Source organism: Haliotis cracherodii, unplaced genomic scaffold (assembly GCF_022045235.1).
Source record: "Haliotis cracherodii isolate W230 unplaced genomic scaffold, xgHalCrac1.p SCAF_19, whole genome shotgun sequence".
Classification (NCBI taxonomy): domain Eukaryota; kingdom Metazoa; phylum Mollusca; class Gastropoda; order Lepetellida; family Haliotidae; genus Haliotis; species Haliotis cracherodii.
Window position 1 is genome coordinate 17,752,288 of NW_027266274.1, and position 25,189 is coordinate 17,777,476.

The window sequence follows — 25,189 nt, forward strand, 5'->3', positions numbered from 1 at the left end:
TCAAACAATGTAGCAAAGTCCCAATGAAGCTAATCTATTTAACACGTGTTAGGCCACCAGCAACAGTCAAACCATCATATTCTCAAGAGTTTCGATATTAAACGATAACATTAAGATAGTAGTCGACAGAATAAGCCCTACCCTAAACATGGAGACAATTTTGGAGTATGTAACAGTATTAAACATGAACAACTTACAGAGAGACTGTCACTGTGAGCGGCAGTCCAACCGTCTGTACAACCAGGAAGGAGCCAGGGTTCTACTTTCGTTATCTATTTTAGATCCATGTGAATTCTCCTTCCGTAATGCACAGATTCAAATTTCCTGGCTTCACATTTTCTTTCTTGTTTACATAATTTGTATATTTCTTGTAAGGTACTAGAACAGTGTCAGGTACCATAAAACAAGCGGTTGTTACCGAACACGTTTTATGCACCATGCATGGTATACACTTCAAACTAAGTAATTGATGTACCATGCATGGTATACACTTCAAACTAAGTAATTGATGTACCATGCGTGGAACACTCTTCAAGCTAAGTAATTGATGTGCCATGCATGGTATACACTTCAAACTAAGTAATTGATGTGCCATGCATGGTATACACTTCAAACTGAGTAATTGATGTACCATGCATGGTATACACTTCAAACTAAGTAATTGATGTACCATGCATGGTATACACTTCAAACTAAGTAATTGATTTTTACATTGACAGGTCTGCTTCATGTAACTTAATATCCCTGTCAATGATGCAAGTCTAAATGTTGACAGTGACATGCCTGCTTCATGTAACTTAATATCCCTGTCAATGATCCAAGTCTAAATGTTTACATTGACAGGTCTGCTTCATGTAACTTAATATCCCTGTCAATGATGCAAGTCTAAATGTCTACATTGACATGCCTGCTTCATGTAACTTAATATCCCTGTCAATGATCCAAGTCTAAATGTTTACATTGACAGGTCTGCTTCATGTAACTTAATATCCCTGTCAATGATCCAAGTCTAAATGTTTACATTGACATGCCTGCTTCGTGTAATTTAATATCCCTGTCAATGATCCAAGTCTAAATGTTTACATTGACAGGTCTGCTTCATGTAACTTAATATCCCTGTCAATGATCCAAGTCTAAATGTCTACATTGACATGCCTGCTTCATGTAACTTAATATCCCTGTCAATGATCCAAGTCTAAATGTCTACATTGACATGCCTGCTTCATGTAACTTAATATCCCTGTCAATGATCCAAGTCTCAATGTTTACATTGACAGGTCTGCTTCATGTAACTTAATATCCCTGTCAATGATCCAAGTCTAAATGTTGACATTGACATGCCTGCTTCATGTAACTTAATATCCCTGTCAATGATCCAAGTCTAAATGTCTACATTGACAGGTCTGCTTCATGTAACTTAATATCCCTGTCAATGATGCAAGTCTAAATGTCTACATTGACATCCCTGCTTCATGTAACTTAATATCCCTGTCAATGATCCAAGTCTAAATGTTTACATTGACAGGTCTGCTTCATGTAACTTAATATCCCTGTCAATGATCCAAGTCTAAATGTTGACATTGACATGCCTGCTTCATGTAACTTAATATCCCTGTCAATGATCCAAGTCTAAATGTCTACATTGACATGCCTGCTTCATGTAACTTAATATCCCTGTCAATGATCCAAGTCTCAATGTTGACATTGACAGGCCTGCTTCATGTAACTTAATATCCCTGTCAATGATCCAAGTCTCAATGTTGACATTGACAGGTCTGCTTCATGTAACTTAATATCCCTGTCAATGATCCAAGTCTAAATGTCTACATTGACATGCCTGCTTCATGTAACTTAATATCCCTGTCAATGATGCAAGTCTAAATGTCTACATTGACATGCCTGCTTCATGTAACTTAATATCCCTGTCAATGATCCAAGTCTAAATGTTTACATTGACAGGTCTGCTTCATGTAATTTAATATCCCTGTCAATGATCCAAGTCTAAATGTTGACATTGACATGCCTGCTTCATGTAACTTAATATCCCTGTCAATGATCCAAGTCTAAATGTCTACATTGACATGCCTGCTTCATGTAACTTAATATCCCTGTCAATGATGCAAGTCTAAATGTCTACATTGACATGCCTGCTTCATGTAACTTAATATCCCTGTCAATGATCCAAGTCTAAATGTTTACATTGACAGGTCTGCTTCGTGTAATTTAATATCCCTGTCAATGATCCAAGTCTAAATGTTGACATTGACATGCCTGCTTCATGTAACTTAATATCCCTGTCAATGATCCAAGTCTAAATGTTGACAGTGACATGCCTGCTTCATGTAACTTAATATCCCTGTCAATGATCCAAGTCTAAATGTTTACATTGACATGCCTGCTTCATGTAACTTAATATCCCTGTCAATGATCCAAGTCTAAATGTTGACATTGACAGGCCTGCTTCATGTAACTTAATATCCCTGTCAATGATCCAAGTCTAAATGTTGACATTGACAGGTCTGCTTCATGTAACTTAATATCCCTGTCAATGATCCAAGTCTAAATGTCTACATTGACATGCCTGCTTCGTGTAATTTAATATCCCTGTCAATGATCCAAGTCTAAATGTCTACATTGACATGCCTGCTTCATGTAACTTAATATCCCTGTCAATGATCCAAGTCTCAATGTTGACATTGACAGGCCTTCTTCATGTAACTTAATATCCCTGTCAATGATCCAAGTCTCAATGTTTACATTGACATGCCTGCTTCATGCAAATTAATATCCCTGTCAATGATGCAAGTCTCGTTTTTCGTAATTACTTTAGCTGTACCATTCATCTCGTGTTTGCATCTTTGTATCTATTCGAGTTGAGTAACATCATAGGTACACACGCTAGTCTGTGTTCAAGTTGGTTGTGAATTATGATATAGATGGATTGAAAAATTAGTTGATATTATTCATCATTGAATTGTATATTGTACCGCCATTCTCGATTACCAGTATAAAACCTGCATCACTTCGGGCTTTCCTCCCACATTAAGCTGACACGCCGTGATATAACTGGAATACTGTTAAAAGCGGCGTTAAACCCAACTCACTCACTCACGATTACCAGTAAACATACATACGTCACTGATTTATACGTCACTGATACATACGTTAATGATACATACGTTACTTATACATACGTTACTTATACATACGTTACTGATACGTACGTCTCTGATACATACGTCACTGATACATACGTTACTTATACATACGTTACTGATACATACGTCACTGATACATACGTTCCTGATAGATACTTCACCGATACATGCGCTGCTGATACATACGTCACTGATACATACGTCACGTTACTGATGCATACGTTACTGATACATACGTCACTGATACATAAGTTACTGATACATACGTTACTGATACATACGTTACTGATGCATACGTTACTGATACATATGTCACTGATACATACGTCACTGATACATACGTCACTGATACATACGTTACTGATACATACGTTGCTGATACGTACGTCACTGATACATACGTCACTAATATATACGTCACTGATACATACGTTACTGATAATACGTCACTGATACATACATCACTGATGCATACGTTACTGATACATACGTCACTAATATATACGTCACTGATACATACGTTACTGATACGTACGTCACTGATACATACGTCACTAATATATACGTCACTGATACATACGTTACTGATAATACGTCACTGATACATACGTCACTGATGCATACGTTACTGATACATACGTCACTAATATATACGTCACTGATACATACGTCACTGATACATACGTCACTGATACATACGTTACTGATACATACGTCACTGATACTTCCGTCACTGATACACGCGTCACTGATACATACGTTACTGATACATACGTCACTGATACATACGTTACTGATACATACGTTACTGATACATACGTCACTGATACTTCCGTCACTGATACACGCGTCACTGATACATACATTACTGATACATACGTCACTGATACATACGTCACTGATACATACGTTACTGATACATACGTCACTGATACATACGTCACTGATACATACGTTACTGATACATACGTCACTACTGATGAGATGTTGACAGATTAGCTTGACATATGTTGCATGTCGGTGAGACCAGCCAGTGAGACAAGTCGGTGAGGCAAGTTGGTGAGGCACATCAGTGAGGCAAGTCAGTAAGACAAGTCGGTGAGGCAAGTTGGTGAGGCAAGTTTGTGAGACAAATCGGTGAGGCAAGTCAGTTAGACAAGTCGGTGAGGCAAGTCAGTTAGACAGGTCGATGAGGCATTTTGGTGAAGCAAGTCGGTGAGGCAAGTCGGTGAGGCAAGTCAGTGAGGCAAGTCGATGAGGCAAGTCGGTGAGGCAAGTCGGTGAGGCAAGTCGGTTAGGCAAGTCAGTGAGGCAAGTCGGTTAGGCAAGTCAGTGAGGCAAGTCGGTGTGGCAAGTTAGTGAGGCAAGTCGGTGAGGCAAGTCAATGAGGCAAGTCGGTGAGGCAAGTCGGTTAGGCAAGTCAGTGAGGCAAGTCAGTGTGGCAAGTCAGTGAGGCAAGTCGGTGAGGCAAGTCGGTTAGGCAAGTCAGTGTGGCAAGTCGGTGAGGCAAGTCGGTGAGGCAAGTCAGTGAGGCAAGTCAGTGAGGCAAGTCGGTGAGGCAAGTCGGTTAGGCAAGTCAGTGTGGCAAGTCGGTGAGGCAAGTCGGTGAGGCAAGTCGGTGAGGCAAGTCAGTGAGGCAAGTCGGTGAGGCAAGTCAGTGAGGCAAGTCGGTGAGGCAAGTCAGTGAGGCAAGTCAGTGAGGCAAGTCGGTGAGGCAAGTCGGTGAGGCAAGTCGGTGAGGCAAGTCGGTGAGGCTGCAGCAGGGAGACAGGGAAGCAGTGGAGACAATGACATACGTGACGAGTGGCTGATACACACGTTACAGAGTCCGGAAACACAGAACATGCTGTAACTCTAATGGTGATTTGAGGGAAGGAAATACAATCTGTTGTGTTTTCGTAGTTCATAGAGTGGTGGTGTTTTCTTCATGGTTTCAAGTTGTCATTGCAGATTTAACGGTGTTTTTCTTTCTCATTATTGATACATACGTTACCATAATACTGTTTTAAATGGGAAGAGGGTGACCTTTTTTTAACGATATTTAAGGTTATATTTCTTCTGAACATCATTTCAACATTGTAAACTGAACGTGTATTATTTTATCTGTCACTTTATAAGAGATTGATCACACTTATATTCAAATATGGATAAAAACAGAATTGCTTATAGATCATAACATAGGTTGTCAAGTAACAATATGGATAAAAACATAAATAAGAAGAAATATTTGAATCACTGTCATTCTGAGGATTATTGAAACATGTCATTCATTATGTCAACGTGTAACTGCGAGTCAGTAGTAAGAAACGCTACCGAAATCCTACGTAAACGTTCCTAAGAAATTAGTTTCATTAATGTCTGAAATATGTGATTGTCTGTGTGTTACAGACTGACCTAATTGTGTTTCGCTTATATAGTTCTTGCTGTTAAATCATATTGTTTTCGTATGGAAAAACGGAGCATTTAGTTAATGAATAAAAAAATTACGATGTTTAAGAATGTTGATATATTATTCAAATAATCCCAAATATTATATCATGAAAATAGTTTGACAGTAAATAGGATACCATGTTTACAGACATATAATGAAAGTTTGCAGTGTTTTACATATTTACAGTTTTCAAATTGACCACAATATCTGAAGACCGCCTCCGTGGTCTAGTGGTAGAGCGTCCGCCCGGAGAGCGGAAGGTCCGAGGTTTGAGCCCCGGCCGCGTCATACCAAAAGACGTTAAAAAATGGTACTTGTTGTTACCCTGTCTGGCGCTCGGCAGTTTGGGGCTAAATCAAGGACTGGTCGGCTAGTATGTCAGTATACTGTGTCTGAGTGGGGTATTCATGTTAAACTGCGACATAGTATCTCAGTGAGCTAGTAATATAAGTCGACATCAGTCCGGACTAGTACAAGCACACACACACACACACACGCGCGCACGCACGCACGCACGCACGCACGCACGCACGCACGCACGCACGCACGCACGCACGCACGCACGCACGCACGCACACACAAACACACAAACACAAACACAAACACATGCACGTCGCTATATATAAGTGCAATAATCTTGGACGCGACGTTAAACCCAATTTCACCTCACCTCACCTCACCTCACCTCACCTCACCTCACCTCACCTCACCTCACCTCACCTCACCTCACCTCACCTCACCTCACCTCACCTAACAATATCTGACAACCTATTGAATGTGCCACATTTCACATAAACGGCTTTAATAATTGTTTTTCGATATATGGACACTTCAATTGCTCTTCGTTCGCGAGAAAACATAAAAATCCGTATCAGTTGTAGCGATATTTACTACGTAGTGCGCCCACTAAAATGTTACCTCCATGTGCATCTCACGAATGTGTGGTAGAACATTCCTCATTTCTGAGGATAAACATGGTGCTTAAACTGTTAGTGCTTAAATGGCATCGCAAAAAAAACTGTTTTGGAATCGTTGGAATTATTTCTATTCTATTTTGGGTTGCTTGTTTGTTGGACATTTAACGCCGCACGAAGTTCTATTCCATTTATGTGACGGCGGTTCATCCTGTTGTGTGTTGTGTATGCATCAGTACATGCTATCATCATTATGTTTTGATATTGTTTACATCCAGGGCCATTACGTGATAGCTTACTCAAATCTGGGATTGCCTTTAAGTTAGGCCGGCTGAAAATAAATGTTACCTTGGTTACCAAGATGTTGCCCACTGGCATGTGGGTCAATGGATGAATTCCTACCACTGACCAGGAATGAATTGGTCATTGTTATCTTGGAAATATATATTGGGAGGTATGCATACTTGTATGTAGATGTGTGTATATTTGTAGGTTTGTACATATTCATATATGTATACATTAGTAGTCTGTACGTATCTATAAATATTGAAAGAAGCGGGTGACCTTTCCTTGGTGAACACAACCAAGCTGGCTGTCGTTCATTTAAGAATTGCCTTTCACTTTGTGTGAGTTTGCTGGAGTATGTCCCTTCATCGAGTGAGGACCAAACTGTATGAACGTCGGAGCTTGCGGATATTTTTATCGCGTTACGGTGTTGTTTTTTGTCTGTTCTCCGTTGGATTTGTTTGATATATCATGTCAACTTCTGGCTTATAAATAACAACATTGAAGATGCCTTCAGCTGTCTCCCCTGACAAGAATTCATTTTGTGCAAGAAGACCGAGAGCAGCAGGTGGTTCATTAGGGGCCTGCTTGTCCAGCAGCTATTGTATCAGGTACAACTTCAATTGGTCGACATACTAATCATTAGACTTGGACGAAGCCAGCTGAATCCAATGAGAAACTGCGGGCGTAACAAGACAATATTGAGACCACATTCATCCAGCTTCGATGAAGTAGTTTGATGTCCCCCAAGAAGGTGTCTCAAAATCTAGACCATGCCCTTGAGAGGGAGAAGAGACACATCTTCTGAGCACATGCAAACTAAAGTGATGAAAAAGCAAATTTAATTGAATTTATTTACTCGTCTCACTCTCTCTCACTCTCTCTCTCACTCACCCTCTCTCTCACTCTCTCACACTCTCTCTTTCTCTCTCTCTTACACTCTCTCTTACACTCACTCTCTCTCTCTCATTCTCTCTCACTCTCACACTCTCTCTTACACTCACTCTCTCTCTCTCTCATTCTCTCTCACTCTCACACTCTCTCTCACACTCTCTCTCTCTCATTCTCTCTCACTCTCTCTCTCACTCACTCTCACTCTCTCTCCCACTCTATCTCACTCTCTCTCACTCTCTCTTTCTCTCACTCGCTCACTCTCTCTCACTCTCTCTCTCACTCACTCTCACTCTCTCTCACTCTCTCTCTCACTCACTCTCACTCTCTCTCTCATTCTCTCTCACTCTCTCTCTCACTCACTCTCACTCTCTCTCCCACTCTCTCCCACTCTCTCTCACTCTCTCCCACTCACTCTCTCTCACTCTCTCTCACTCTCTCTCTCACTCTCTCTCCCACTCTCTCCCACTCTCTCTCACTCTCTCTCTCACTCTCTCTTTCTCTCGCTCACTCTCTCTCTCACTCTCTCTCTCTCTCTCTCTCTCTCTTTCTCTCACTCTCTCTCACTCACTCTCTCACTCACCCTCTCTCTCACTCTCTCACACTCTCTCTTTCTCTCTCTCTTACACTCTCTCTTACACTCACTCTCTCTCTCATTCTCTCTCACTCTCACACTCTCTCTTACACTCACTCTCTCTCTCATTCTCTCTCACTCTCACACTCTCTCTCACACTCTCTCTCTCTCATTCTCTCTCACTCTCTCTCTCACTCACTCTCACTCTCTCTCCCACTCTATCTCACTCTCTCTCACTCTCTCTTTCTCTCACTCGCTCACTCTCTCTCACTCTCTCTCTCACTCTCTCTCTCATTCTCTCTCACTCTCTCTCTCTCACTCACTCTCACTCTCTCTCTCTCACTCACTCTCACTCTCTCTCTCACTCTCTCTTTCTCTCACTCGCTCACTCTCTCTCACTCTCTCACTCACTCTCACTCTCTCTTTCACTCTCTCTCCCACTCTCTCTCACTCTCTCACACTCTCTCTCACTCTCTCTCTCACTCTCTCTCCCACTCTCTCCCACTCTCTCTCACTCTCTCCCACTCACTCTCTCTCACTCTCTCTCACTCTCTCTCTCTCCCACTCTCTCCCACTCTCTCTCACTCTCTCTCTCACTCTCTCTTTCTCTCACTCGCTCACTCTCTCTCTCACTCTCTCTCTCTCACTCTCTCTCTCACTCACTCTCACCCTCTCTCTCACTCTCTCACACTCTCTCTTTCTCTCTCTCACTCACTCTCTCTTACACTCACTCTCTCTCTCTCACTCTCTCTCACTCTCACACTCTCTCTCACACTCTCTCTCTCTCATTCTCTCTCACTCTCTCTCTCACTCACTCTCTCTCTCACTCTCTCTCTCACTCACTCTCACTCTCTCTCTCTCTCTCACTCTCTCTCTCCCACTCTCTCTCTCACTCTCTCTCTCTCTCGCTCTCTCTCACTCTCTCACGCTCTCTCTCACTCTCTCTCTCTCTCACTCACACACACATACACACACACACACACACAGAAAATTCTTAGAGTATGATTTTGTAAAAACCCTTGTCTTTGTTCCTTGTTATGTGTTTTCTCCTTTAGAATCTCACAACTCGCAAAAACGGAAACATATCTACCAGGACACGGAAACCGAGAGTGTACAGGAAGCCACGATACATGGAAGCCAGATGTCAGTCAGTTCTTTGTTTGGGTTGTAGAGAAAGGAATGGTGACATATTGGTGGGGCTACTTATGTCTGATAGTAAAATGAATAGAATTGTGTGCTGCAATTTGACTGGTAATCTGAAAATCTTCTGGATTATCATTGTGTATGAATACGTTTTTTTATCACTTTATTTCGTTTTGAAGGTACAGACACACTATGCAGGCATTGACACATTTCAAAGAGAAAGTTGATGAACAATATAATTACGTTACGTGCATATCATGAGAGCTGTGTAAACATTGGACACTGGCAAAACCTTACCCATGTAAACAGGTTGTGGCATGAGGACCAGAAGATCATTAACTTTCCATATTTGTATTCTGAATAGACAGTGAACTTTTTGAAATGGTAAGAATTTGTTAACATACTCTTGAGACCATTCAAATTTGGTAAGCGATTCGTACATTTCGTTTTAATTAAAATCATGTTTAGAACGTCATTTCGTTTTTCCTTAAATCCAAATGTGACATTTTGCTTATTTGTTTCCAATGGAGTACGGTTTTCTCTCCATGTCGTCAAGATGGCTGTCTCACAACGGTTCTGCACGTGTACATTTAAATAACATATGGATAAGAGATATTCGATATCAAGTATTTTATTACTTTCACTTGTCTATTTTCGCGTAATATAAATTTCAGCACACGTGAGAAAAATGTTAGGATAAAGAGGATCACCTTGTCTACATACTCGTGTAATATGGACGAATTTTGAAGCAAATCTATTTACAAAGACACTTGCCGCAATGTTATTAAAAAAAGGTTTTAAGCCGTTTTTTGATAGACTGTCTAAAGTTAAAGAATGAAAAAAACTGATCTATAATCATCCATTCTACCGAGTTACATGCTTTTTCGAAATCATTTTATCAGTAATCATAGTATGTTTAGACATTTTGTATAATCCACCATGTCGAAAACTCGTCTCTTACATTCGTCGATGTATCCTTTTTATAATAGAAGGGAATACTTGAATTGTTTGATAGGCATTACTTTGTCAAGGGAATACTTGAATTGTTTGATAGGCATTACTTTGTCAAAATACTTGAATTGTTTGATAGGCATTATTTTGTCAAGGGAATACTTGAATTGTTTGATAGGCATTACTTTGTCAAGAGAATACTTGTATTTAATTCGGGCAGCTTTTTTGCCGATGCTGTTTTGTAAGATGTATTAAGTGATATCGGTCGACAATTATTAATCTGTTCTTTTAACTTCCCTTTCTTTGAAATGCATACTATAAGGCCTTGTTTTTGACTGACCTGCATGGTGGGCAGTATAGGTAGTATACTGACAACAGCAGTAGTTAGTTATGTGTAGGTGATTTGTAGTGACATGAAATGGGGTTTAACATCGCGTCCAAGATTATTGCACTTACATAGCGACGTGCATGTACGTGTTTGTGGCTGCTTGTACTAGTCCGGACTGATACCGATTTATAGTGCTAGCTCACTGAGATACCATGCCGCAGTTTTACATGAATACCCAACTCAGACACAGTATACTGACTCCGAGCCGATCAGTCCTTAGTTTAGCCCCTTAATGCCGAGCGGCAGACAGGGTAACAAGAAGTACCATTTTTAACGTATTTTGGTTAACGCGGCCGGGGATAGAACCCCGTGAATTCCGCTCTCCGGGCGGGCGCTCTACCACTAGACCACGGAGGCGGTCAGTTGATTTGTAAAGGAGGTTAATGTGATCATTTAAGAAGATTGATAAATTAGGTCTGTAAATGAGTTACATGTAATCAGTACATGAAGCCGAAGTCGATACGTAAAAATACAGAGAGTTGTTTCTTCTATTGTAAGACTTTAATGTGCATCGTGGATTGGATGAACCCAGAGGTAGACTCCCCCGGGAGACACGAACACTCACAACAGGTCTTGAGCAAACCCATGCTTGTCTTAAAAGGGAACTGTGCTTGTCATAAGAGTTGTTAAATCGACAACGTTGATGAGCGAATGATAAAATAATGTTTGTTTTCCGTGCACACATGGTGCTGCTTCTCCTTGCGAAATCTGGTGATGTTTCCGGCAGGAGGTCTTGTTTCCGACTTGATCTGATAATGGCCACACTGAAGGTACTTGTACAACAAGGACGCCCTACAAGTATGGCCACACTGTAGATACTTGTACAACAAGGACGCCCTACAAGTATGGCCACACTGTAGATACTTGTATAACACGGACGGCCTACAAGTATGGCCACACTGTAGATACATGTATAACACTGATGCCCTACATGTATGGCCACACTGTAGATACATGTATAACACGGACACCCTACAAGTATGGCCACACTGTAGATACTTGTACAACAAGGACGCCCTACAAGTATGGCCACACTGTAGATACTTGTATAACACGGACACCCTACAAGTATGGCCACACTGTAGATACATGTATAACACGGACGCCCTACAAGTATGGCCACACTGTAGATACTTGTATAACACGGACGCCCTTCAAGTATGGCCACACTGTAGATACTTGTACAACAAGGACGCCCTACAAGTATGGCCACACTGAAGATACCTGTACAACAAGGACGCCCTTCAAGTATGGCCACACTGTAGATACATGTATAATACTGATGCCCTACAAGTATGGCCACACTGTAGATACATGTATAACACGGACACCCTACAAGTATGGCCACACTGTAGATACTTGTATAACACGGACGGCCTACAAGTATGGCCACACTGTAGATACACGTATAACATGGACGCCCTACAAGTATGGCCACACTGTAGATACTTGTATAACACGGACGCCCTTCAAGTATGGCCACACTGAAGATACTTGTACAACAAGGACGCCCTACAAGTATGGCCATACTGTAGATACTTGTATAACACGGACGCCCTACAAGTATGGCCACACTGAAGATACTTGTACAACAAGGACACCCTACAAGTATGGCCACACTGTAGATACATGTATAACACGGACGCCCTACAAGTATGGCCACACTGTAGATACACGTATAACATGGACGCCCTACAAGTATGGCCACACTGTAGATACTTGTACAACAAGGACGCCCTACAAGTATGGCCACACTGTAGATACATGTATAACACGGACGCCCTACAAGTATGGCCACACTGTAGATACATGTATAACATGGACGCCCTACAAGTATGGCCACACCGTAGATACATGTACAACATGGACGTCCTACAAGTATGGCCACACTGTAGATACATGTATAACATGGACGCCCTACAAGTATGGCCACACTGTAGATACATGTATAACATGGACGCCCTACAAGTATGGCCACACTGTAGATACACGTATAACACGGACGCCCTACAAGTATGGCCACACTGTAGATACATGTATAACATGGACGCCCTACAAGTATTGCCACAATGTAGATACACGTATAACACGGACGCCCTACAAGTATGGCCACACTGTAGATACTTGTACAACAAGGACGCCCTACAAGTATGGCCACACTGTAGATACATGTATAACACGGACGCCCTACAAGTATGGCCACACTGTTGATACATGTACAACACGGACGCCCTACAAGTATGGCCACACTGTTGATACATGTATAACATGGACGCCCTACAAGTATGGCCACACTGTAGATACACGTATAACACGGACGCCCTACAAGTATGGCCACACTGTTGATACATGTACAACACGGACGCCCTACAAGTATGGCCACACTGTTGATACATGTATAACATGGACGCCCTACAAGTATGGCCACACTGTAGATACACGTATAACACGGACGCCCTACAAGTATGGCCACACTGTAGATACACGTATAACACGGACGCCCTACAAGTATGGCCACACTGTAGATACTTGTATAACATGGACGCCCTACAAGTATGGCCACACTGTAGATACATGTATAACATGGACGGCCTACAAGTATGGCCACACTGTAGATACATGTATAACATGGACGCCCTACAAGTATGGCCACACTGTAGATACATGTATAACATGGACGGCCTACAAGTATGGCCACACTGTAGATACATGTATAACATGGAAGCCCTACAAGTATGGCCACACTGTAGATACACGTATAACATGGACGCCCTACAAGTATGGCCACACTGTAGATACATGTATAACATGGACGGCCTACAAGTATGGCCACACTGTAGATACATGTATAACATGGACGCCCTACAAGTATGGCCACACTGTAGATACATGTATAACACGGACACCCTACAAGTATGGCCACACTGTTGATACATGTTCAACACGGACACCCTACAAGTATGGCCACACTGTAGATACATGTTCAACACGGACACCCTACAAGTATGGCCACACTGTTGATACATGTATAACACGGACACCCTACAAGTATGGCCACACTGTAGATACATGTATAACACGGACACCCTACAAGTATGGCCACACTGTTGATACATGTTCAACACGGACACCCTACAAGTATGGCAATACTGTAGATACATGTTCAACACGGACATCCTACAAGTATGGCCACACTGTTGATACATGTTCAACACGGACACCCTACAAGTATGGCAATACTGTAGATACATGTTCAACATGGACGCCCTACAAGTATGGCCACACTGTAGATACATGTATAACACTGACGCCCTACAAGTTTGGCCACACTGTAGATACATGTATAACATGGACGCACTACAAGTATGGCCACACTGTTGATACATGAAAGCCCCCCAGAGTCCCTAAATCTGTTACCTTCTGACCTAGAAGAATCTGTGAACACTCTTGATTCCCTGATCAAATCACTTCAAGAAGCCATCACATTGAAGCGAAAGCAACCAAACGAAGCACAGATGCAGCTAGCTGAACGAATGGTGAAGCGCAGTAAACGTGTTTTGTCGTCAATGCATAATGGAGACAATGCTACTGTCCCAATGCCCCATGTTGATCTTGGCCGTTCCGATCCTAGAAATATCAAAGGTGTCGTGATTGAATGCAGTGACAATGACTTGTACACAATAGCTGTGAAAGGTGGCATACTGAATGGGAAGTTCTCTCGTAACCAGTTTGATGTTTGTGCTACAGCATTGTACTCAATTGAAGACGTTGTCACTGACAAGAACATGTCACTTCGCCAGGCTGTGCAGTTTGAATCCAACTGTGGAGGACAAGGTTTCACCCGGTGTAACTGCTGGTACAAAGAAATGTCAGACCAACAGATGTAGATGTTTCAAGGCTAAGCTGCTTTGTAACTCAAGGTTCCACTCAAGTCTGACATCAGTCAACAAAAACTAAATTGTTCTTGTTTGTTAAGTCTATCCTGTGTTTGATGTAGCATTGTCTTTGATTACAGTGAAGACTAACTGTTAAGTTAGTGAGTGAGTGAGTATGGTTTTACGCCGCTGTTAGCAATATTCCAGCAATATCACGGCGGGGACACCAGAAATGGGCTTCACACATTGTACCCATGTCGGGAATCGAACCCGGGTCTTCGGCGTGACGAGCGAACGCTTTAACCACTAGGCTACCTGACCGCCCCCTGTTAAGTTAAGTGAAAGGTATTTGTTATCTTGTCAAATAAATTTGTCTACTCATAAATATTTTTTTTTATCAAGTTTGACCATATAAGAGCCTCAAAACTTATTTCAGGGAATATGTCTAAACGCCTTGATGTTAAATCAGGGAATATGTATAATACCTGAATTTCTTTTAGGAATTATGTATATTCCCTGAGTGAATCAGACATTAAATATATTCCCTGAAAATTTCAGGGATTATACATATTCCCTGTAACATATACATATACTCTGCAAAAACAACAAAACGCAAAAGTGATTTTATATGTGTATTTAATATATCAAATAAATAATCAACAGATGGTAATCGAATGTTCTAAATTGGTACACATCATGTCATTGACCCAGGTTCGATATGGCACACATGGAACAGTGGATTGTGAAGGTGAAGGTCATCTGTTCTCAACATCTTGTATGGCTACCATGAGAGTCCAAAACTGACTGGCATCGTGGTCCCATGACAGCAGTCAGATCCCAGTATTTAGGTGCCTGGGGAATGTTCACCCTCTCTGCCTGCAGTGCTTATGCCAACTGTCAGAGGTTCTGTGGTTGTTGCTGACGTGCTCGCAGATGTTGATCCAGTGCATTCTATGAATGATCAAGTGGGTTTAAATCTGAAAGTCAGGGGAGAGAGGGAATGGCAGGGCCTTGATGTTGTGATTCCTGATAAAGGTTGTTGTCAGTCTTGCTGTGTGAAGTTTGACGTTGTATAGTTGAAAAATGATGTTTGCTTGTTGCATAATGGGAAGGATGGGTGACCGAAGAATCTTAGCCGTGTAGCTTACACCAAGTCTGTTCTACCAGTGTAGGAGATATCCGCCCACATCATCACACTACCACCACATCTTTCCACTTCCTGTTTGCAGTTTCGTCAATACATTCCCCGCGACGCCTGTAAACACAACATCTGCCATCCGCACGGCGAAGCATGTAACGTGACTCGTCACTAAACAAAACTTGTCCCCATCGCAGTCGTGCCCATAATCTGCAACTCTCTTGACACCAATGAAGTCGATGCAGGTCCGTCAAAATGATAACTCGCGTGAATATCCTTCGCAATCCTGGTATTGCCATAGTCGTAGAGGTGGTCGTGGCTGTACTTGCACGTATGAATCCTGTACGCTAGTAGTCATGTTGGTGGGTTTCGGCGCCAGGCTCCCACGTGCTTGTTTTCGCGATATTTCGCCAAATTTCAGCAGTACCTCAGTGCCTCTTCAGTAGCACACACAATGAGTGTGAGAATGTCCTGCCCAATCAGTTGAACACTTTATGCATGTACAGTGTCCTGCCCAATCAGTAGAACACATAAAGCATGTAAAATGTCCTGCCCAATCAGTAGAACACATAAAGCATGTAAAATGTCCTGCCCAATCAGTAGAACACATAAAGCATGTAAAATGTCCTGCCCAATCAGTAGAACACATAAAGCACGTAAAATGTCCTGCCCAATCAGTAGAACACATAACTATTATTTGCATGAAGGCCGCGGGCCCATATACAATTACAGTTCAACGGTAAAGTAACGTTACACATGACTAATGTCATAATTGAATTGTACTACTTGTTCCTTTTGCATAAGCGTAATATAGGAAACGTGATAAACTGTTTAAGACTGCTCCATTGTTATTACACATAATAGATTTGAAATGGTTCAAGCTAGGATATCGGCAAAGTTTTGCCAGTAAGTATTCTTTTCTGAGATCATTATAACATGAACAAATGAGTGCAAAAATGAAATTCATCCTCTATACCATTATTACAGACTGGACATATTCGAAAAGACTTTTATATCGACAGATATCTGCCTTCATTATTCTTCAATTTGCTCTAAATCTAACAATTATGTTTCTAAATTTTCTTTCATACAAAACTGAAAGATATTTTTCAGGTTCTAAGAGACTTTTAAACTCTGCACATAAATGATATCTTGAACTAGAGTTTAAGACTGATCTCCAGTTTTGGTAAAACATGTTTATACAAGTATCCTTAAAAAGTCGTAGAAATGAAAGCTGGTTCCCAACTGTTTGCCATATCCATACAAAACCAAAGCCATGAGAAAAAAAAAGTAAACGAATGTTAGAAGCCCATGTATGGCGTCCACGGTTATCTAAATACAATAACATATTATAAGCCTTTTTTGGCAATCTGTCTTCATTCATATGAATATTAATTTAAGCCAAAACTTGAGTGTTCTAACATAGGAGTTGATGTACAGTGGAAAGCGACCCGTTTCCCCGTAGATTATAGCATTTGGGGTTTGTTGTTCTACTTGCAGGAATTTCTTACAGGCTAAAAGATGAACTTTTTCCAGTTTGTCATATTGCTGAAATCCCAACACTTCAGAGCCATATAAAAGTATAGATGGTATTTGCGAATCGAATATCTTAAAGAACACTGACTTTGAAATAAGATCAATTTTACTTAAAGTTGCAATCAATTCTACCAAAGCTCTTTTTGCTCTTAGTGCTAGGTCAGATATACTTTTACTGAATTTTCCTGATGAATAAAAAGGTCAACCAAGATGTTTGTAGCTTGACACTACTTCAACCTTTTTCCCCCTATAATACCAAATATCCCCATCCCACCTCGTCTGAATACAACTTTTTTTCCAGATTTACCGTTAAATTCCATTTTTCTGTGTGGGTTTCTAGAATATTCAACTGAGTCTGTAGCCCCTTGACACTATCTGATGTTAAAATAACATCGTCGGCAAACAACAATAACAGTATCTCTATTAAATCAGGGAATAACTGTACACCATGCTTTCCATTAGAAATAACTTCATTTGATAATTCGCTTTTGAAAAGTGAAAACAGTAATGGACTCAAAATACATCCTTGTCGTAGACCAGTAGGGTAGTCAAAATAATCTGTGAAACCTAGATCACATTTTACACACGATTTAACACTTTTATATAAACTTCTTAAAGCTTTCAACATTTTACTACTTATACCATAAGACATTAAGAGATTCCACGACTTATCACGGTTAACAAAATCAGAAGCCTTTTTAAAATCTACAAATGCCGCATAAAGTTTTGATTTCTTTTTACATAAACATTTCTGAATAATAGCATACAGAGTAAATATGTGGTCAGTGGTTGCATAACCCTTTCTGAAACCGGCCTGTTTCTGGTATTCTGTTCTTGATTTTTGCCCATATAGTTAGTCGTTAAAAATAAAACAGACGTGTAAACTTTACCTATAACACTGAGAAGTGAAATACCACGATAGTTATCAGGAATACTTTTCTCTCCTTTTTTATGAACAGGAATGATAACAGCTTTGATAGAATGATAGAACACATAAAGCATGTAAAATGTCCTTCCCATTCAGTGGAACACATTATGTTTGTAAAATGTCCTGCCCAATCAGTAGAACACATTATGCATGTAAAATTTCCTGCCCAATCAGTAGAACACATTATGCATGTGGAATGTCCTGCCCAATCAGTAGATCACATTACGTGTGTAAGAATGTCTTGTCCAATCAGTACAACACATTGTGCATGTGGAATGTCCTGCCCAATCAGTAGATCACATTAAGTGTGTAAGAATGTCTTGTCCAATCAGTAGAAAACATTACATGTGTAAGAATGTCCTGGCCAATCAGTAGCAGTCATCATGAGTGCGGGTCATACTGTTGACAAATGACCCCACAACCATCAAGAACGTAGTTCTCTCATTCAATCTGTCAACTTCCCACTACGGTGAATTCCAAGACCAGAGAAATCACAGTAAAGTTCAAAACAAGCATCATCGTCAATAAGAAGTAAAAACTTCTTAAAATGAACAAGAGCTCAATACTGCTTTTGAAAGTTAGGTCACACAAAAATGAACAGGAAAAGTATTCTTTTTAAAAATCACCTTTATTACATGAGTATGACATACATTGTCAGGCTGTGCAGGTATCATGGACATGATCAGTGTAGCTACCTGGGACACATTACCTTGCGGCTTGTGCCTCCAGTGGGGCCCAGTGGCCTACCACTCTCCATACAAATTATCATACAAAAAGTCTGTGTTACAAAACCATTCATCTGACTACAAAACTTCAAATAATCCAATTGTAATTCAAGTGACATTTTCAAATGGCTATTTCTTCAAATCCTAATCACCTACTTTAAAAGAAATCGTGGACAAACCTGAAATACCACATAATTAACCGATTCAAGAAACTGCATTGACAACATTTGAGAGCTAAGCAGTTTACTAATCGGATGTGTTTACGTGTGTTGATGAGTGATCTCCCCTGACCTATGAGGAAACAATGAGTGATCTCCCCTGACCTATGAGGAAACTATGAGTAAACTACACTAACTATTGCACCAGACAACATGGACAGTCTTCTCACGAGGGAACTACAGTCCACAGGAACAATGACTACTTTAGCACTGCAGAATACATCCGCTTCTCTAACACTGACAAAAAGGGCAGTCAACAGGCCTCAGTTCCTCACAGCAACCCTTGTGCTACAGTGTACATCCAGGATGAAGAAAGGACCCACACACCAATATTAGCACCAGGACAGTTGGTGAAACATGCCTTGGACTATATACAACATTCTAAGATGTACAATCAAACTGGATCATGTGTGTTAAGCTTGGGGATTTCATGTAGACATTGCAACCTGCACTGAAAAAAAGAATAGGGAACTTGTTTTATTCAGGTTCATGACTCAGCATTATTGGGCAACTACACAGACTCTACTGACAGGTACTACCACAGCTGTTCATCACCTACAGATGCATCTTGGACTATAATGGTTTTATTCATCCCACATCTACCAGAGTCACTGATCACTAACCTTATCTTAACAACGTAACCATACACATCCTATCTTCCCATACAATTTGTGTCTATCTAAATAACCCCCATGTATGCCAGAGCTCTATCCCTGAATGATGTAGGGACATTGTTGATGAAGATAATGACTGTATACAACTAATGATACCATACATGCCGTGTGACTGTTGTTAGTTCCAAGACTTCCCACAGGTAAGCTGACAATGATGTCTGTGTCCACTTACCTGGACAAGCAATTAACCTAACACAAGTCTGATAATGGTTCCGACTGGACTACCACTGCATAACAACTGATTATGGCTGGTCCACAATTGTTGCCACATGAGCCTGCTTTAGAAGAAAGCTGATGAGTCTTCAAGCCCACTGAATCTACAATACCTTTATGCATCGTTATGACCATGTGTACATTAAATAACATTATGGTGTGTGTATCTAAATACAGTATCACATTCAGAGCATGTTAATAAGCATGGAAGGGAAACAGGAATAATGCCAGGAGGAGGCCAGATAATGCATCGTGGTATTGGCTGGGAGGGGAGTGGACCTCTTGGGAGGAGGGGAGTGGAGTTCTTGGGAGGAGGGGAGTGGAGCTCTTGGGAGGAGGGGAGTGGAGCTCTTGGGAGGATGGGAGGTGGAGCTGTGGGGAGGAGGGGAGGTGGAGCTCAGGGGAAGGAGGCTGGGCAAGAGGGATGGACTTTGGTTCGAGGGGTTGGGAGGACAAGGGTTATTGGGGGATGACTTGAGTGGGTGAGGGGTTGGTTGTGTCAGGGCAAGTTTAGCGACGGGCAGGTAAGGTGAAGGGTGGGTTAGGTGAAGGGTAGTTTGGGGCAAGGAGATGTTGAAAGAGATGGGAGAGGATTGAAAATAGCCGAAGGGATGGATGAATATTGAGGATCAGCACGTGAAGTGGGAATGTAAACGAGAAAGATATGAATCTTTTACCAACTGACACCGTAACCCGTCAATGGTCATCCTAGCAGGCTCAGACAGAAGCAGCAGCAGGCTTATTACATGAGTAAGCAAGAAGGACGCTGGAAAGGAGGGTGTAGCAAAAACTTGAAGGCCTTTGTTTTCCTTGCCCTTTTTAATGATTCAGTATGACCGCCATTGCATAATGATAACATTGATAATAGAAGCAACACCTCATGCCATAACACCTTCATTCCAGGAAACATTTCAGAGGTAACCTCCCCTTGCCTCTCATCCCGACCTCAGCCTGCAACTCCACCTCTGGGTGCTGTTCAACACACACAGCATTGCATGATCAAACACAAATCTCTTTGTTGCCTAACTAAACTTTAAGCATGCATTTACAAGCCTATATATAGAGCTATATACAATATTTAGGTGAGGAGAGTTTGTCACCCAATTAAATATAGTTATACATTTCCTCAGTACATAGAGCAAGGCTAGCTATAGAAGGCTAGGACACAATGTACAAAGTATACATAAAATTTACAAATCAGAAGAAAACAATAAGATTTAACAATGGTTGATAACATATTGTAACCTTTCACATCACGTGATTCACTCAACCCTCTGGACATGCAACACTTGTTCTTATACACCAGCAAAGCATTGCAGTTATCATTTCAAGAGCACAAGCTTCTTTAAAGAACAGAATCCATGAATATACACAGTAAACAAGTAGCAGCAAGCTTGTTCAGGTCTCGTACATCAAACCTACAAAAGATCAATGACTTCTGTTCAGGACATCACCATCCACATGGCCTGCTTATAAAACAAAAAATATTCCAAAGGCCATCAACAAAATTTTGGGATGTTCTCATGTAGCATACTATTCAGTTGAATTTGTACCAATGAATAAATCCTATCCTAGTTTTGACCAAATTATCAACAGTTACAATAATGATTGTTTAAATGTTTGCCGATCAGGACGATTCTGCCTGTGAAGACTCCTTGAAACTTAGTCTTAGAACTCTCTATGATCAAATTCTCTCACTGAACAACTATCTCACCCATAATATCACTATCACGAGAAGACATAGCTTGCAAACTAAAAATTTTATAGCTCAGAAACCTCCACTTACTGGTACATAACAGTGCTAGTTCCTTTAACACACGTTCCTTAAACAGAGATTTACATAAAACAATTTATCACAAGTCAACAAATCATTAACAATAGTTTGTAAAAATACAAAAGTGTGCAAAGTCGAGGCTGGTGCGCCCTTGAGTGTCAGGGCTGCCTGGCCCTCAACACAAAGGGAATGTTTGTCTACTAGCTGGCTAAACTATGTTCACGTCTTGATCTTCAGCCTTCCCACAGTGCACTGCTGTGACAGCAAATTGACCACTTGAGCTGAACTGTAGCATCAGTAACAGTTACATAGCGTGTCCGTGTCATGTGGGAGGACAGACCAAAGTGATGCAGATTCCAGATATGCAACAGTCTGGTGAACCCACGAGCTGAAGACGAACTGAAGACAGTTCAAGGATCACAACATGCCAAAGATCAAGGATCATGACAAATCAAGGATCACGACAAGCCAAAGATAAAGGATCATGACAGATCAAGAATCATGACAGATCAAGGATCAAGGATCATGACAGATCAAGGATCATGACAGATCAAGAATCATGACAAATCAAGGATCATGACAGATCAAGGATCATGACAGGCCAAAGATAAAGGATCATGACAGATCAAGAATCATGACAGATCAAGAACAGATCAAGGATCATGACAGATCAAGGATCATGACAGACCAAAGACCAAGAATCATGCAGACCAAAGATCATTATCAGGAGCATCTGGGATTCAAATCACAGAGAGACGATCAAATTGGGAAACTCTGAAGCGTCCTGGACTACTCAACCACCCATGCACAAAGATACTAAGATTTCAAATTTCAAACTTCTTGGTTTCTTTTCTCAATCATTTCAAAGCATGCAAGCATCTTTCCATCTAAATGTTACAGGACGGAGTCCTATGAAAATAATCAGATTCTCTATGTAACCATGGTAACATATCTAACAATTGCAGTCTCGTAACTACAAGTCTGCCAGTGTGTTCTATGTATAATGTAAACATGCTGCAATTACACCAACACAGACAGACGCTTCTCAAAGGCCTTTTTATACTAAACATTTCATAGCAGTGAATAGATCTCCTAACATATCTACAACGAACATGTACTGTACAGCTCATATCTACTATACCTCCAGTGTCCACGATATAACAAACTGTCATCACGTGAAACACTCACATGTCCTCAAACCTGATCCACAACTACCCACTGTAGTTCTGTTCAAGACTTCGGACTCAGAGCCATGTGATCTGGATATCGGAATCCCTGTCTATATGCTATTACCAAACAGGTTACAACAAACATTTAAAGTCTTGTGACTCAGAATCTTGTAGTTGGAGTTGGTCAGCTTGTCACAATGACCAAACTGGTTACACCAACAGTTGTATTTTCCAGTCTTCTGGGGACAAGCCCTTGAGTTGATCACCACATGAGGTGACCTCCACAATGACAGTTGAATTGTGACGTTTATATTTGACATAGCTTGTGTCCCAGCACACTAGCCTCTGGTGAAACAGCTAATACTACAAGCTGATGTAGATACTTTCAAAACCTGCTACTGCTGTCAATATTCATGACTGAGACAGATGGCTGAGCTTTCCAAAGCTGGTCTGAACAGTGTTAAAAGATGGACACAGAGTTACATACTGAATACCAACATAGGATTCAGGACACTGAATGTTTACAATGTTGGAGGCTTGAGGTCACTGAAGACACAAGCTATACCTAACAATGTTTGACGCTTGAGGTCACTGAAGACAAGCTTTGTTTCACAATGTTTGATGCTAGTGAGGTCACTAGACACATGCTATATTTAACAATGTTTGACGCTTGAGGTCACTGAAGACAAGCTTTATTTAACAATGTTTGATGCTTGAGGTCACTGAAGACAAGCTTTGTTTAACAATGTTTGACGCTTGAGGTCACTGAAGACAAGCTTTGTTTTACAATGTTTGATGCTAGTGAGGACAATGGAGACATGCTATGTTTAACAATGTTTGAGGCTTGTGAGGTCACTGGAGATATGCTATGTTTAATAATGTTTGAGGCTTGTGAGGTCACTGAGGACACAAGCTATGTTTACCACATGGTGTTGTCTGCACAATGTGGGACGACTAGACAGCCTCCTCCACTACTCACAACACAAGACAAAATACATCACTGACCGCTCCAGCACTAAGTAACCACAAGGAGTCCAACATGATAAAATGGCCTGAAATTATCCAAATATATTCTTGAAAACTCCACTATATGAGTTTAATCAACAAACAGTTACAATGGAATCTGTGGAAACCAGACTCATCCGGGCTTGTTAATACTGGACCAGACGTACGCTTCCATATTTACCATGATAAATGATACTTCGTTCAACCTCATCTTTATTTTCTATTTCTTTATCTTCAGCTATAGTCCAGGGTGCCGTTGTACAAAGCGATCTTAGCGCTAGGATGATCGTAACCCCCATACTTTAACATAGACTTACGATAGTCGTAGCACCCAGACCTGTCTCAACAACGGACTTAACTTTGGGTCCCGAAGAAGTCACGTTTAGACAAAGTCTCCAGTAATCATTTCTTACAGTGACACTTGATACTGAAGTAATTTATTCATCTTATTATCCAGTTCCAGCTTTTCCTAGAGGTCTTCTCCATACAGTAACAGCCTTTGTTTACTCCCAGCATGCAGTGCACAGATATTTCATCCGACTTGTGTTGTCCTGTGGCGGCGGTACCTTGTGATGTATCTGAACTGCATCCATGGACAATTAGAAAGACAATACAATCAGGAATGCCTTGTCAAGTGACCATCAATGGAAACTCTATGAGCACCACCCTAGGTCAGGTCGGTTGACGAAGTTGCCAAGCGTTCTCCACGTCGATGCCGACGCCGAGTGAGACAACTGCTAACACACAACATACGCCTAGGTGTAACTGATTGGTATAACACAAGTCCCTTAAAACTGTCCCTCCAACAAGTCGCCTAATATGGATGCTACGGAATCTTTTGTTGATCTGATAGTCAGCCGATACATCTGAAAAAAACAATTGAGTCTTTCAATATTCATGATAAGACAGGTGGACAATGACACTCATGAATAATCAAGATTCAACTACTGGGGACAAGTGAAGAGTCAACCTGCAACTTGAACAGTTGAGTGAAGCAATCTGTCCATTACATTGTGAGTGAGGATTGTTTTATGCTGCTTGGATAACACTACTTTAGTTGGTTCTAGTCGATCCAACATACCTCTACAACTGGAATCTCGTCTAATTGAACAGCCTGTCTGTTACATACAACAACTTGTTTACTGGAATCTCGTCTAATCAAACAGCTTCTCTGTTGCATACCTCTACTTGTTTAATGG

General features: G+C 41.1%; 2 protein-coding genes across 2 annotated transcripts in view; one reads left to right on the forward strand and one right to left on the reverse strand.

The window, feature by feature from the left end:
• The first annotated feature begins 14,100 nt into the window (after positions 1 to 14,100).
• On the forward strand, positions 14,101 to 14,622 carry LOC139466627 (uncharacterized). Its single transcript, XM_071248215.1, has one exon. The coding sequence runs from the start codon at positions 14,101 to 14,103 to the stop codon at positions 14,620 to 14,622; it is 522 nt and encodes a 173-aa protein (XP_071104316.1).
• Positions 14,623 to 18,841: 4,219 nt separating this feature from the next.
• LOC139466819 (AP-2 complex subunit alpha-2-like) overlaps positions 18,842 to 25,189 on the reverse strand; it is a 77,853-nt gene continuing 71,505 nt past the window's right edge. The window contains exon 24 of the mRNA XM_071248517.1: positions 18,842 to 24,856. Coding sequence (XP_071104618.1) covers positions 24,779 to 24,856 — 78 coding nt within the window. The 3' untranslated portion in view covers positions 18,842 to 24,778. The remainder of the gene's footprint in view (positions 24,857 to 25,189) is intronic.

Excerpts from the sequence above, each read along its gene's own strand:
- LOC139466627 (XM_071248215.1), top strand. The coding sequence starts at position 14,101 with ATGGCCACACTGTTGATACATGAAAGCCCCCCAGAGTCCCTAAATCTG.